This window comes from Bidens hawaiensis, unplaced genomic scaffold (assembly GCF_021521415.1).
Source record: "Bidens hawaiensis isolate Kalapana, Puna unplaced genomic scaffold, B.hawaiensis_p1.1 tig00008086_1, whole genome shotgun sequence".
Lineage (NCBI taxonomy): Eukaryota > Viridiplantae > Streptophyta > Magnoliopsida > Asterales > Asteraceae > Bidens > Bidens hawaiensis.
Window position 1 is genome coordinate 146,234 of NW_027491572.1, and position 15,448 is coordinate 161,681.

At 34.7% G+C, this 15,448-nt stretch overlaps 2 protein-coding genes across 2 annotated transcripts; one reads left to right on the forward strand and one right to left on the reverse strand.

Annotated features, from left to right (window-relative positions):
- The first annotated feature begins 9,762 nt into the window (after positions 1–9,762).
- LOC143636922 (protein JINGUBANG-like) lies at positions 9,763–11,046 on the forward strand. The gene has a single exon (XM_077104402.1). The coding sequence runs from the start codon at positions 9,872–9,874 to the stop codon at positions 11,000–11,002; it is 1,131 nt and encodes a 376-aa protein (XP_076960517.1). The 5' UTR covers positions 9,763–9,871; the 3' UTR covers positions 11,003–11,046.
- A 151-nt stretch (positions 11,047–11,197) lies between these two features.
- LOC143636923 (uncharacterized) lies at positions 11,198–14,193 on the reverse strand. The gene is made up of 7 exons (XM_077104403.1): positions 13,978–14,193; positions 13,695–13,875; positions 12,897–13,006; positions 12,645–12,723; positions 12,473–12,540; positions 11,766–11,832; positions 11,198–11,345 (listed from the first exon to the last, which is right to left on the reverse strand). The coding sequence occupies exons 1-7, from the start codon at positions 14,191–14,193 to the stop codon at positions 11,233–11,235; spliced, it is 834 nt and encodes a 277-aa protein (XP_076960518.1). The 3' UTR covers positions 11,198–11,232.
- Positions 14,194–15,448: the final 1,255 nt, after the last annotated feature.

Genomic DNA, 15,448 nt, shown 5'->3' on the forward strand with positions numbered 1-15,448 from the left:
CAAGAAATTTTTCATCAACATAACAGCCCTTGACTTAGGGTTTCGGTTAGGATGTAAAAACGAACTTTTGAACCATAAAAATGCCGTTTCAACCCTCTAATCCGTGTTTATGGCCAAAAAAACTATCAAACCAGGTTCCTCACCATGTGTATGATCAAAACATGTTTATAGACCATTTTTAGGGCTTTTACATGGTTAGGAATGATTTTTTAGCAATCAAACTATGTTTATATGGTATTAATCAAGATTAAATAAGTGTAAAAGTTGCTTATTTAATTTATTTACCTTAGGGTTTGAAGGGCATCTGGAAAAATAAGTTGCAGCTGCTTGGACTTGAAGTCTTTGTTAAATGGAATGTATAAACAATCTTAGAAATTAAGTTATATAAAAAAATGGGGGTGGAGATATGCTTGCGGCCGGGAATGCTTATGGGCCCATTTTGTGACGAGTAGTTTGTAGAAACCAATTAGAACTTGTCACGTGTCCTTAAACTAACAGTAACGAGCACGTTTACTAATTATTTACTCGTTATGACTAAATAAGTTTCATGCCTCATAATCAACGCTCACGAGTAATTCATAAGTCCTTTAGTCGCAACGAGTAGATTATAAGGTTAAACTAGTCGCGACGAGTTAACTACTAATAAACAATTCGTGTAAGGAATGTAAACCGGGTAAACTAGTCGTCGCAACTAAAAAGACTTATGAATTACTCGTGGACGTTGATTACGATGCATGAAACTTATTTAGTTGTGACGAGTAAATGATTAGTGAACGTGTTCGTTACGGTTAGTTTAAGGAAACAAGGCAAGTTTTAATTGGTTCTACAAACTACTCGTCACGACTAGTTTATAATACATATTTCTGGAATATTTTGTAAATGGTACCTAAAACTTGAAATTTGTTTTCATAAATGGTTATTTTGGGAATTTTCCCTTTTATAAATTGATGAGATTTGTACTTAATATTTTTAAATGTTACATGTTTTCTCTTTTAACACTATCCCAGTTAATCATATTTAAAATACTATTTTTATACATTAAATGGTGTTCGAATATCTCTTAACCCACGTCTGAATTTTTGGTTCAGGCCAGATCACATAAGTAATACTAACTTCTTGTTGCAACATGTATAACTAGGAGCTACAAAGAGGTTTTGGTTGTAACTAATCATCATCACGTAAAGGTAAAACATTGTTTAACGATTGCTTATAAATAATAACTTTGGTGGTTAGTCAATTAAGATACTATTTTTCTTTTCTATATAACAATCGTGCCTAGTAAATTCCACAATTACAAAGGTAACTAGCAGGGTGCATAGAGAGTGAGATGTACAGGTCAGCCCTCTATTCATGAAGATAGAGATACTACTTGCAAAAAACATACTTGTACCATTAAAAAAATGGTGGAAAAGTGACATAGTAAAAAAAACAAACAAACACATATAATGGGAAATGTTTGCGTACACAATAATTTTAACATGAGAACGTAGAAAACAATACCAACTACAATATCAATCTACATAAGCAATGTTTTATAATAAAAGAAAAAACCCTAATAACAGCAACAAAAGAATCAAAATTAACAACAAAATAATAATAGCAAATACTTATAGCAGCATAAGAAAAAACCTAATAATAACAACAAAATGTAAATCAACAAATACTTATAATGTCTCATAATTAAAAATCAGCAATTAATAACAAACACTTATAAAAGCAAACGTAATAATAACAATAAATTTGTTCTCACTGTTTTTATATTAAGAATGATTTGTATTTGACCCTGAAACTACTTATAATATCGTATAAAAAATGAGCGCATGTCTCATTCGTGAAAGTTCATTCATCCAATAACATATTCCAATGCAAAATTGTCTGTGTATTAACATTTTTTTAATTTATATCTTCTATGTGTACGATATTGGTAACGAAAAAAAAATACATCATCCCTAATAGTGTCTAGTTTGAAGATTGAAGATTCGGAAAGAGGTTCATAAATGTAATGAAGTTTTTAGTTTTTATTTAGATATTTGTTAGTTTTAGTTATTATATGCTGTTTGATAGCTAGACTTAACTTGAGCCTTATTAGACATTTGGTATATATTTGGAATTGATCGAACAATCAAATGCGGTGTGATTTCTATGGTAAACATCTATAGTGGCATTTAGAAGTGCCCCAAAAGGCGACCAATTTTGGTGTCAGACGAAAAAAATGCTACTAAAAATCCAAAGGTTTTATGGTAGATAAAAAAGTTTCACTAAAGTCTACAAAGTCTGTAGTGGCAAAAAAAGTGTCATAAAAACCTATAAGTTTGTATTGGTAGGCCAAAAAAGTGACGCTAAATGGCTAAAAGCCCAAAAAAAAATTTTGTGGCATACAAAAAATGTGCCACTAAATGGCCAGAAAGTTTGTAGTGACAGACGAAAAAGAGTGCCACTAAAGTCAAAAAGTATGTGGCAGACAAAAATGTGCCATTAAAATTCCAAAAAGTTTTAGCGGCAAATGAAAAAAGCGCCACTGAAACTCCAAAAGTTGAGTGGCAGACCAAAAAAGTGCCGCTAAAGGTTTTATTGATAACACTTCTAGTGACACTTTCTTTATGTGTCACTCTTTCCAATGAAGTTCTTAATGGCACATTTGTGGTTTCTTGTGACACTATTTGTAGGCCAATTAAAGGCTTTTTGTTTGTGCTAAACACAAAATGTCATAGAAAACATACATATATATGTAACTACAGGAGAACAGCATACATGCATAGTCCATATACTAAGTAGGAGAATCTTAGTCCTTGAGACAAATCTAAAACCCAAAAGTATCATCCTTAATAATCCTTAACCTCAACCCTACGTCTTCACAAACTTCTTTTCTAGATCATGTCCTCAAAGAGATGTAACTCTAGGTACTACGCCCGTCAATGACTACATTCAAGGGCGTAACATGATAGAAAAAAAATATATTCCCTACAAAATAACATGTCACAACTCTTCCCACCACCTTTTGTCAGTCTTTTATGGTGGTGGAGGATGACCGCCAAAACCAATTAAATCAAGTCCAATCAGCCATCAACGACCTTTGAATGATCTGCTTACGTCCCCACCACCACCATAACTTAGCCGCCGCTACATTCACCGATGCTAGGTGATATATCCTTTCTAAACCAGTGGGTAACATGTGTCTAGATTATCAAGGATATTTTGAGACTAAAGTCCGTAGAGGAAAAGAATGATAAGGTTTATAGATGACTAAAACCGCCCTAAAACTCCTAGACCCTATATTTTTTGTCACAAACCTTTTTTCTGTCTGGTCAACAGTCAACACAATAATCAAGCATCCTACTTGGACCACCTAATTGTGCCCTGAAGAGGTAGGTCCCAGCAGAGCCCAGTTGGACCCGCAAGACTCACCTTAAACAGGGACGTCTGCGTAGAAACCAACTGGATCCGCAGGACAACCATGCTCAGAGACGTGACGTCCTTACGCGCAGTACGCAAGCTGGTCCCGCAGGAAATGCCTCCCAATGGTGAAGGACTCCGCCTGTCCCCGCAGCCTCGGATACAAGCCATTAGGGAAGGCCACCCGCGCAGCAAGGCTACACGCACAAGGCACTTAGCTCTCAATCATTCAGTGTCACCTGAAGGAATGAGCGAAGCCGGGAACAATCCCGCACAAGGGCGGGAGGGGGAATACTCCCGCCCAAATAAGCCAGTCCGTACGATACGGGAAGATCTTCTGTACTGTACCTGACGAGGTATGGGAAAAAGATCTGACTAAAGATACGACAGCTTATGGACAACAGTATGGCGAGCAGCATGCTCCTACACTGTATGTCACTATTAGCCGCTGCCTACTCACCAACTCTTGTCATACCACGTGCGTAGCCGGCAGTTGGTGGAAAAGGAATAGTATACAGCAGGCCTGGTCGCTATCAGCCGCTACCTACCCACCAACTACCAGCAGGGCACGTGCGTAGGCTACTGTTGGTGGAACAGGAACACTGTTGCAGCCGGCCATACCTCCTTGGAAACCTACCTTCGGCTATAAATACCACAAATGGTATGACCATTTCATCTTACCATATCTCATATCATCATATTATACCTGATATCTGCTCTAGCAATCTCTTAATATACTTTTATATTTAAAGAGCAATCTAGTCTGATTCTCACGCCGGAGGGTGGTCACAAGGAGGAACCCCCCCCCCCTTCTCAGTGACAAGCTCACGGTGTCTGTTTTGCAGGTTATCAGAAGAACCATCTTCCAAGGGTCTAACCCCTCGTGGGAAACAGCTATCCAACCCCCAGGTTACCAAGAATCTGCCCGGGGTCCGGTTAGTGTTTCTTCATGCCCCAAGAAATAAAGAGCAGCAAAATTAAACATCGTTTTTCTTCAATTTTGCGGGCGGCGGCCCAATTAAGTAAAAATCTTTCCCTGTTCCAGAAAATTATAAATGAAACAATCTGTCTGTAAAGTGTAAACAGGTAATTGGCTTGGCTGCTGAATATTGATAGTGTTTCCCATAATAGAAAAGACTTTGTATCATATTATTTGGTTTATTTTAATGTTTCTTTGGTGCCACATTACAAGATCGTCTGTACAAGCACTAAAAGAATTGTAAACACCAAAAGTTCAAGTCTATGGTGATGCTTTTAATCTGGAAACCATATTAAATTTTAGATTCTTGAATGCTTTCTATGGTTGTCATATATGTTCCCATATTGTAAACTAACAATAGGTTGATCGCATAGTAGCGGTCATAGTTCGGTAACAAGTTGTAAAATATATGTTGGTGTTTTAAGAGTTGATATATGTTCAGCCCACAGGCCCGAGTTAGGTTTCTCAACGGTTGGTTTCCTATAATAGTTCCCCCCAAGATTAAGTTAAAAATGCAGTTTATTACTTTTACCTAGGTCAAAGTAGGTTCCATTGAAACGGATTGGATCGGATAGGGTGGTGCGATGTCCAAACTTTTTGAATTTTTCATAACAAACTTTATATATGAATTATACTAATCGAGTAATAATCTATTTTTATGAACGAATACAAATTGTCACCGTTATGAAAAAGTGTCGACCTATTTAACCTATTTGACTCGTTTCCATAGACCAGGTAGGGGAAAATTCGCATAGATCATGTAAGTCCTAAGACAAAAGTGATAAAAATAAATGAATACTAGGTTGCAACCTTTTTTTTATCCTTTTTATATCCACAACTTTACTTTCTATAGTAAACAAGCCAAATCACTTGTGAGCTACTAAAGGATGACCCGCTAAGAGTTCGCATCGAACCAAGCTTAAACAAGCTCGAGCCTACTGATAAGCTTACTTAATGAACAAGCCCAAGCCAAGCTTCACTTATCGAGCTCAAGTAGGCTTACGAGCCTAAACAAGTCAATTAATATTTTCTTTATTTAATATATTACAAATATATTTACATAATAATAAAATTATTAAATACAAAATTATTATAAAAAATAACTAAACAATGCACGCACACGCGCGCGCGCACACACACATATTGTAGATAAAGAAATTATAAATAAAATGCATTCATAAACTTATATAGATAAAAAAATATTAAATGAGCCGAGTTCGAGCTTTAGAAATACGAGCGGGAAACAAGCTGAAGTCGAGCTGTTACACTCTAAACAAATTGACTCGGCTTATTTACCCCCCCCCCCACCCCCCCCCCCCACCCCCAAAAAAAAAAAACTACAAATTATGGCTTTTGCTGAACTTCTTCTAGAGATGTTATTTTCAACTCACTTGGTGATAAACTGATTAAGACTGCCAGAAGAAAGCATACCATCAGTAAACCCAAACTGTAATCCCAGTAAGGCATGACCTGCCTAAACAATCACCACCTTCACCAGGAGACAGCTACTGTTGCCGCCACTAGGATATGTGGCCAAAGTCTGTGGGCATCATGTGTCTAAATCATGAAGGCTACTTTGGAATTAAAGTCAGTAGGGGAAAAGAGATTAATAAGATTAAAGATCAACAACAATGCCCTACAACTCCTGATAGGCCTGTGTTATGGTCATCACAAACCCTCTTCTTTGCTTTCTAGTGATGGGTCAATACAATAATCAAGCATCCTACTTGGGCCACCTAAATCTTCCCCAACAAATGAAAATACCACAAAATCATTAAAGGCTGTGATAGTGTTTCTTTACGAAAACAAAACCACCAAACACATAATATGTGCATGTGCACTTAGTAGTTAGTATGGAGCTGCAGATCTTTCAAAGTGCTTAACCCAAAAATGCACAAAAAGAATACAAATGCATGCACATGTGATCATATTATATATTGTATAAAAGCACTAAATATCTTCCACTAGTTTATGAAAGAAACAATTAGTCTATAAATATGATTATGAAGGCCTAAGTCACAGAATTACAAATATTGTTTCTAAATACTGATAGTGCTGACCATAAGTATGAAGTAATTGTATTTTTATGGCTTATTTTAGTGGTTCCTTGGTGGCGCGTTTTAGGAACATTACAAAAGGTGTGTACAAGCATTAGGGTACAAGCCGGTAGAACAATTAAAAAAGGTAATGGGATATAATAAGAGAGTTAGGTATAAAGTATAAACACCAGGTTTTAAGATATAGTGTTGCTTTTAATATGGAAAAAAAACTTATTTCAGTTTTTGCATATCTTATAAGGTTGGCATAAAGGTTAGTTCCCATACTGTAAACTAGAAAGTTTTAAGTTGAATAGAGAAAAAAAAAAGTATACCAGTAGGGCCAATGAATAACTCTTAACAAAGCATGTATGACGGTTCTTATCAGTACTTCATGTATGATCGGTGGTTTATAATAGTGTCAACCGTAAACAGGAACCTAAAGGGATATAAATTTAAGCGGAGAATCCTCCCACTAATCCTAAACTCCATACTGACCCATTGATGTCGCATATGCCAACAGTCAACACAATAATCAAGCATCCTACTTGGACCACAGAGTTGTGTCCCAAAAAAAACAGCACAAAAGAAGCATCCTTTTTCTTCAATTTCGCTCACCCCAGTTGAGCTGCGCCATAGTGTCATTAATGAATGATGATCATTCTATGAATACCACCATAGGCTGCCCTAAAAGTAAATTGAAACCTGGCCCGGATCTTTTTTCTTCCAGAAAATTATAAATGAAACAATGTGTGTGTAACTAGGTAATTGGCTGCTAAAGTACTAATAGTGCTTCCCATATAGAAAAGACAGTGTATTATATTGTATGGGTTATTTTAATGTTTCCTTGGTGGCACATTACAAGATCATATTTGTACAAGCACTACAAGAATCAAAAAAAGTGATACATTATCATAACATAGTTAGGTATAAACACCAAAGTTTCGTCTTTGGTGATGCTTTTAATCTGGAAAACATATCCGATTTAAAATACTTAAATGTGTCTAAGGGTTGGCATAAACACAAGGTTCCCCCAAGTAAACTTATTGAAAACACAGTAGCAGCCATAGTGGAATAACATATCAAAGTAGGGTTGGTTGGAAAAGGGTCGGGCCAAATTGGGTGGTGTGACGTCCATAACTTTTGAACTTTTTATAAGAAATAAGAAGTGCTATATATGAATTATACAAATTCACTAATGGTCTAATTTTACGAATAAAAATATATTGTAGTATCTTACACGTTAGTGCGTTACAATTATGAAAACTTGTCGACTCATTTGACCTGCTTCCTTTTAAAACAATTGTTTTGATTTAACCTATTGACCAGGCAGGGAAAATTTCATAATCAATCAAATAGCTCGTAAGATAAAAATGAAAAAAATAAATGAACACGAGTTTGCAACTTTTTTATTTTTTAATATCCATAACTTCACTTTCTACAAACTAGGGGAGTTAACGAGCCAAGTCGCTCGTGAGTCATGAGCCACTTGCAGTCAGCTAGCTAAAAGCTCGAATCAACAAGGTCAAGCCTATTAATAAGCTAACTTAAGAAACGAGCTCAAGTAGGCTCACGAGCCAAAACAAGCCAATTAATTACATAACTTTTACTTAATATATTAACAATATATTGACAAAATAATAATTATTTATGTATAAAATTATTATGACGATACCTAAATAATATACATTGTAGACATAAAAAAAGTATAATTTTAAATATATACAAAAACTTATATTAATTTATATATGATAAAAATAATAATAAACGAGCCGAGCTCGAGCTTGAAAAGTAACTCATGAGCTTGAGCTCTAGAAATAAAGCTTAAAACAAACCGAAGTCAAGCATGCGCTCTCGTATTTTAAACAATCATTAACACCCCCTACTATAAACCATGGCTATTACTATACTTCTTCTACAGATGTTAAGTTCAACTCACTTATTGGTAAATTGAGTGAGTTGAGTTATACTGCCAGAAAAAAACATACCATCAGTAAACCAAAGTTGTAATCCCAGTAACCAGTAAGGAATAACCTGCCTGTACAACCACCACTACCATCACCTCCACCAGACGGCAGCTACTGTTGCTGCCACCAAGATGTATTCCGTCTAGACCAGTGGTCGTGCATATCATGTGTCTAAAGCATCAAGGCTACTTAGACATAAAAGTCGATAGGGGAAAAGGATTGATAAAGATTAAAGATTATCAGCACAACCCTACAACTATTGATAGGCCATATTATGGCCATCACAAACTCTCTTCTTTGCTTTCTAGAGTCGGGTCAATACAATGATCAAGCATCCTACTTGGACCACCTAAATCTTGCCCAACAAATGAATAACACCACAAAATCATTAAAGGCCTGATAGTGTTTCTTTATAATAAAGGAACCACAAAACCCATAATATGGGCATGTGCATTTAGTGCAATATGCTAGATAGGCCGGCAAATACCCTAAGTACTTTACCCAAAACATGCACAAAAAGAGTACTATAAATGCATGCACATGTGAGCATAATCGCATATTATATAGGGAGTCTAAAAGCAATAAATATCTTCCACTAGTTTATGAAAGATACAATTAGTCTATAAATATGATTATGAAGGTCTAATCACAGAATAAATAAATATAATTACTAAATAATGATGGTGCTGACCATAATTAAAAAGTAATTGTACTTTTTGGCTTAATTTAGTGGTTCCTTGGTGGCGCATTTTGGGAACATTACAAAATGTGTGTACGAGCATTAGGGTTCAAGCCAGCAGATACAAAGTTGCATATAACATTGGTCCAACATAGAATAAAGAAAAGAGGTAATGATATATAATAAGAGAGTTAGGTATAAAGTATAATAAGCAGGTTTTAGGCTTAGTGTTGCTTTTAATATGGAAACAAATCCGATTTCTACTCTTTTGCATATCTTATAGGGCTGGCATAAAGGTAAAGTTCCAATATTGAAAACTAGACAACTTTGAGTTGAACAGAAAGAAAAAGTATCTCATTAAGGCCAATGAATAAACTCAACAAAACATGTACGACAGGGTTCCTATCACTCTATCAGTACTTCATGTACCGTCATAGTTACAGACTTCCATATAACTTTAATAATTGGAGATAAAAGAAAAATCTTGCTTTAAGTGCAAACAGCAGTACAAATATCTGCCAGTTGCAAAAGAATAGGTCAAATTGGCAGTTTATAATAGGGTCAACCATAAACATAAACCTAAAGGGATTTAAATTTAAGTGGATAATCCTCCCACTAATCTTAAAGTCCATACTGGCCCATTGATGTCACATGTATTAAAAATTCAGGTTGATCTTTTTGGATTAAATAATTTAGAACCTAGAAACACTTTTTGCCAAATAAATACTTCATCTCCATAATCTCCTATAAACTCGTAAGGTACCAAACTCATTTCCCAACTTCTTTCTACCTTTCACTTCACACTAAAAGAAAAAAGATGTCACGTCTTCAAATTTCTAACTCACAAGGTGAATCACAATCACAATATTCTCATCACTGCATCTTAACCATCAAACACAAGAACTCCTGCATCTCATCTCTTGTCATTGGTGGGAAGTTGCTATACACAGGTTCTTCCAACAAAGAAATACAGATATTGAGGCGTGATAATTTAAGGTATGAATTTGATTATGAAGATGTGAATAATAATAATAGCATGACGATTACAGGAAAGGGTGCAGTAAAGTCGCTAGTAGTTTCTGCTGATAAAATATACAGTGCCCATCAAGACCACAAAATCCGTATTTGGAAAGTTGATGAAACCGATGAACAACAAAAGAAGTTAACACAATTAGCCACACTCCCAACGTTTAGCGATAGGGCCCTTACAATGCTAGTACCAAAGAATCATGTACAGGTGACGCGACACAAGAAGTCTACATGGGTCCATCATAATGATACTGTATCAGCACTAGCAGTGTCCAGGGACAGTTTGGTCCTATACTCGGTTTCATGGGACAGAACACTAAAGATTTGGAGTACAACCGACTTCAAATGCCTAGAGTCAGTAGCTAACGCACATGATGATGCAATAAATACAGTAGCATTATCAAGCAAAGGTGATGTTTATACCGGATCGACCGACAAGAAAATCAAGATTTGGAGAAAATTAAAATCACCAAAAGGTGAGAAACACTCTTTAATTACTACACTACAGAAACACAAATCTGGGATTAATGCCTTGGTACTAAGCACTGATGAGAATGTTTTGTACTCTGGTGCAAGTGATAGGTTGATTATTGTTTGGGAAAAAAATGATGATGCTGATGATGACGACGACATGGCAGTTGTGTGTGCTCTTAAGGGGCATGTTAAGTCTATATTGTGTTTGAGTGTTGTATCAGATTTGTTGTGTAGTGGTTCTGCTGATGAAACCATAAGAATTTGGAGAGGGGTTGAGAAATGCTACTTTTGTTTGGCGGTTTTGGAAGGTCACACAGGTCCGGTTAAGTGCTTGACTTCAGAAACTGATCACAGCCGTTTATCTGATAAGTCAGCTTCTTATCTTATCTACAGTGGTGGTCTGGATTCTGACATTAAAGTTTGGCAGATTTTGATCCCTCTATGATAAAGGGATTCATTATTTTGTGATTACTAATGTATTGTATGGCATTATATTGCGAGGTTTGTTTGGTTTTCATTCGCTTTATCATGTTTAACGAATAAGGTTTACGATAACTGTTCTAGAAAAACTCCATTACAATGGTAAAATGAATATAATAAAAACATTTACCAATACTATTTAAAAAAAATAACTAAAAAAAGAGCAAGTAGGATCAATGAGCATTTCGGTTAGATCTACAGTGGTGACTTTGCGGGTGTACCTGGATCACGGGGATATTTCTTGGGGGTCGGGCCATCTTTCAAACATATGATTGCAGTTCTTTGTCCATATGGGCTGTGTGAATTTACTGGAAAAAACAGTAGATCAATGGTTGTTACATAATACCAAATTGCATTTATGCATAACAAATTTAGAACGGAACCTTTCAATTAAAGTTTGTCAATTTTGAATTAAGAATTGCTACCTCAATTTGTTAAAAATAGCTACCAATAAATATTATGGAAAAAAGATTGAAGCTTTTAATATAATGAAATTGTTTAATTTAGAATGGGAATGCAGCATTTATTATGATGAGACTTTGTAATTTATTTAGGTCATCGTGGATCAGATTACTAGATTACTTCACAGAGGGGTTATACTTTATTTAGCTTATAAACACCCTTTGTGATAAATGTAAAAGAAACACATGTTTTTCAGATTTATGTTACATACACCTAGATAAGAATAAAAAATCTGGATTGGAAATTTGGAATTGAGATGCAAATACCATAACATGTTTGTAATGAGGAGGCCCCCATCACTCGAATTGCTTTATCAGCTCTTCTTACTTCTTCCTGCCATTATTAACCAACTAAATATTAGAAACTATTTAGAACTTACAAGAGAACAAAATTGAAACAAATACAAAATGAGAAAAAAAACGACCATGTACTTCTTAATCATAAGAAAACTGACAACTATCATGCCAATACAATAAAGAACACATTTTAGAAGTTTAGCTTTCCATTAGCAGTATGCCTAATAAGCTCAATTAAAACAGCTTTCAGCTTTGTTAAGTCTTCCCCCTGCTTACCAACTAACCACTTACAAGGAACCATTATAATAAATCCATAAAAAAATCTTTGGTGTTGGGACACAAATACGTTATTTCCCAAAACTTGTCACTTATAGCTTTAACTCTACTTATGGTAAAGCGACATGCTACAATATGCACAGAACTTTCAATTGACTTGAAATAGAAGATTTATAGGAAATCCATTCATCACCAACTGATCAAGACAAAAGGTATCATTCTAACAAGTTACTAATCACTTTTAATCATAAACATAACATTAAACAGATATTGTGGAGGTTTTCATCATCCACCATAAAGCAAAAAAAAGATTCTTTGCTGAAGTGCTACAGTCAATAACATATACGAGAAATACATATATATTAGCTGCTCAAATAACTTGAATTTCAAATAAGATGTACCTCAGGAGAATGACCTTTTGCTGCAACAAACAAGCCACCAACACGAACAAGAGGAAGACAGTACTCAGCTGGTTTACAAAAAAAAACAGTTCAAACAGAGGCACGAAAACTAGATCATAAAACCACATGAAACATTTGTAGACCGTCTATTATGTGGTGCACTTGTACGTACCTAATATCCTCATTTCTGCAACAGCTCTCGCTACTGCAACATCAAACACTTCTCTGAATTCTAGATTTTGCCCCACGTCCTACCCTAAAACAACACTTAGAATATTATGCATTTTTGTGTTTTTCCAAGCATGTATATACTATATAATCTAACCATTACCAAACATAAGACTAAAGCACCAACTCTTTGAAGATAGTACAATTGCTTTAAATTAAACCAACATATGCTTGAGTAATTTCCAGAAAGACATACCTCAGCTCTTCCTCTAATAACCTTAACATTGGATAATCCAATCAAGCCAACCGCATGCTCTAGGAAAACACACCGCTTATTTAATGACTCCAGTAGTGTCAGATTCCAATCTACAAAAGCAATGTGGTAAGCCAAATTACTTTGCAGACATCGAAGAAAAACTAGCCAAAACAACATCTCTATGACTTAGACTGTAAACAAATCAAATGTTCAGTGAACTATTCGTGAATTGTTTAGTGGAAAGTTCATTTATATTTGTTTGTTCAATAAACGAAGAACATGAACAAGAAATTTCGTTCAATTAACTAAATTAACGAACACGAAAAGATGCCATGTCCGTTCAATTCTGTTCGAGAACATTTGTGTTCATTTACGTCCATTTATGTTGTCTGTATTTGTTCATTAAAAGTTTTTAATACTTTTTAATGGCTTTTCTAGACTTATCATAAATTTAAGCAAAAACATTAACTATAAAACAAAAATATATATCAGAGTTGCATATGAATACGAATGTTAAAAATTATCAACACAAACTTGGTAGCCAGACCAAACGATTGACACTGGTCTTCTCGGTTAACCAAATGAAATAAAACATTGCTTTTGTTCATAAACCATCCACGAACAAGTTCATTTCCTTAATGAACAAACACAAACAGAAAATTCCGTTCGATTAGCTGTTCATGAACCGTTCACTTGTCCGATAAAAGCTTAACGAACGAGCATGAACAAGGCCTATCTATAACAACAGTTAAAATCAATGAACCATTCAATAACATAAAAAAACATTAGCCACTTTACCAGGGCAAGCAATGGCTAATACCAATCCAGGAAGTCCAGCGCCACTTCCAACATCCACGACATTAATCTTCTCACTATTCGACACATACAAGCTTCGAATAGGCGGTATAATAGCAAGCGAGTCCTCAATGTGCCTATCCATAACCTCATTCTCATCTCTAACCGCAGTTAGATTCATTTTCTACATATCATAACTCAAAACTAATCAAAACATTACAAAACCTAAATCTAATTGCATAAGTTAAGCGTAAATTAGAATAAGAATAAGAAGAAGATGAAACACCTGGTTCCAATCGAGGAGAGTGTCAATGTAGAGGTGGACTTGTTGCTTTTGAATAGGATTTAGGGTTTCGAAGTGAGAGGCGTTGAGAATTGAAGCTTTAGTGGTTGTGGATCTTCTGGTTGGTGTGAGAGTTGTGGTGCACTCCAGGTGTTTGATAAAAGTCCCCAGAGAAAATGAGACTGGCAAATTGAAGAGTCTGGTACGGTATAGTAGCATTTTGGCGCCGTCAGTTGGTTCTGTTTACCGGCCTTTTAATTTTTAAACGAACGCTTTTTCTCATAGATATTAAATGTTCAAATATTTTCACCCTAAACTTAAATAATATTTTCTCAATTTTCAATCCACATTATAGATTATGTATATGGTTAAAATTACACCTATTATGAGTATCGTTTTACTAACGGGATATACCCCAATTGGAAAACTTTTGTGAAATAAATTGGTTATCAATCGTATAAAGTAAAAAATAAAGAATATGGAATGAATTTTTGATGTCTTTTGAGCTATAATATGGGTATATGCCTACCTACACGAACAATGTATTCCTTCAAAATTATACATAGAGTGTGCACTTCATTATATTGCACAATATGATTTTAAAAGGCAAGAAGCATTGATATGTCTTTATTATCAAATTTATCTTACAACTAATCATGAAGTAAATGATGATATTTTTATGGAATTGTTTGGCCAAAAACCCTCCCACAACAGCCTTCGATCGGATCTCACCATATATAAGTTTAGATAACTAGTTATAAAAGTTTTTCTTTTTCTTTTATTTTATATTTTTTTATTAGTTTGTTAACTTTGGAAATATTGTTTTCTTCACAAACTTTATATATTTTTTTAATTATTTAAAAGTGGTATAGTGATGATTAGGGATGAAGAGTATATACTATTCGTTAAGAGATATTTATAGATTTTTATTGATTAGAGAAGGACAAGAAAAAATCTTATATGTAGCTGATGCATAAAAGAAAAGGAGTTCAGAGATGATTAAGGATAGCTACGTTCATTCGACGCTAAGGAAATATTATTATAAATATTAATTTCAATACCCTTAAATCTTAATACACACACTGAACTGTATAGACTACAATGTGATAAGTATATTTTAGAAAAAGAACTCAAGTGTCTAAGCATATTTTAGATGGTTTAAACGCAACTATTATATTGGGTTAAGTTATTCTATAAATACGGACAGAAATGAGAAGGATGAGAAAGAACTATAGCCACACAAAAAAACCATAAAAAAATCATAACTTAAAACTTAATAAAAAGGTAAAAACACAAAATGTTTCCACCGTCTCGTTCTGGAAAAAACAATGTTGAGAGAAAAAAAATTATTATTTCTTTTTGTTTATCATTGTGTTTTGTGTTTATTTTCGTCTTTTTTCCTTGACATTATGTATTTTTTTTTCTTGATATTGTGTTATATTACTCAACATTGTGTTATATTTTGCGATCTATT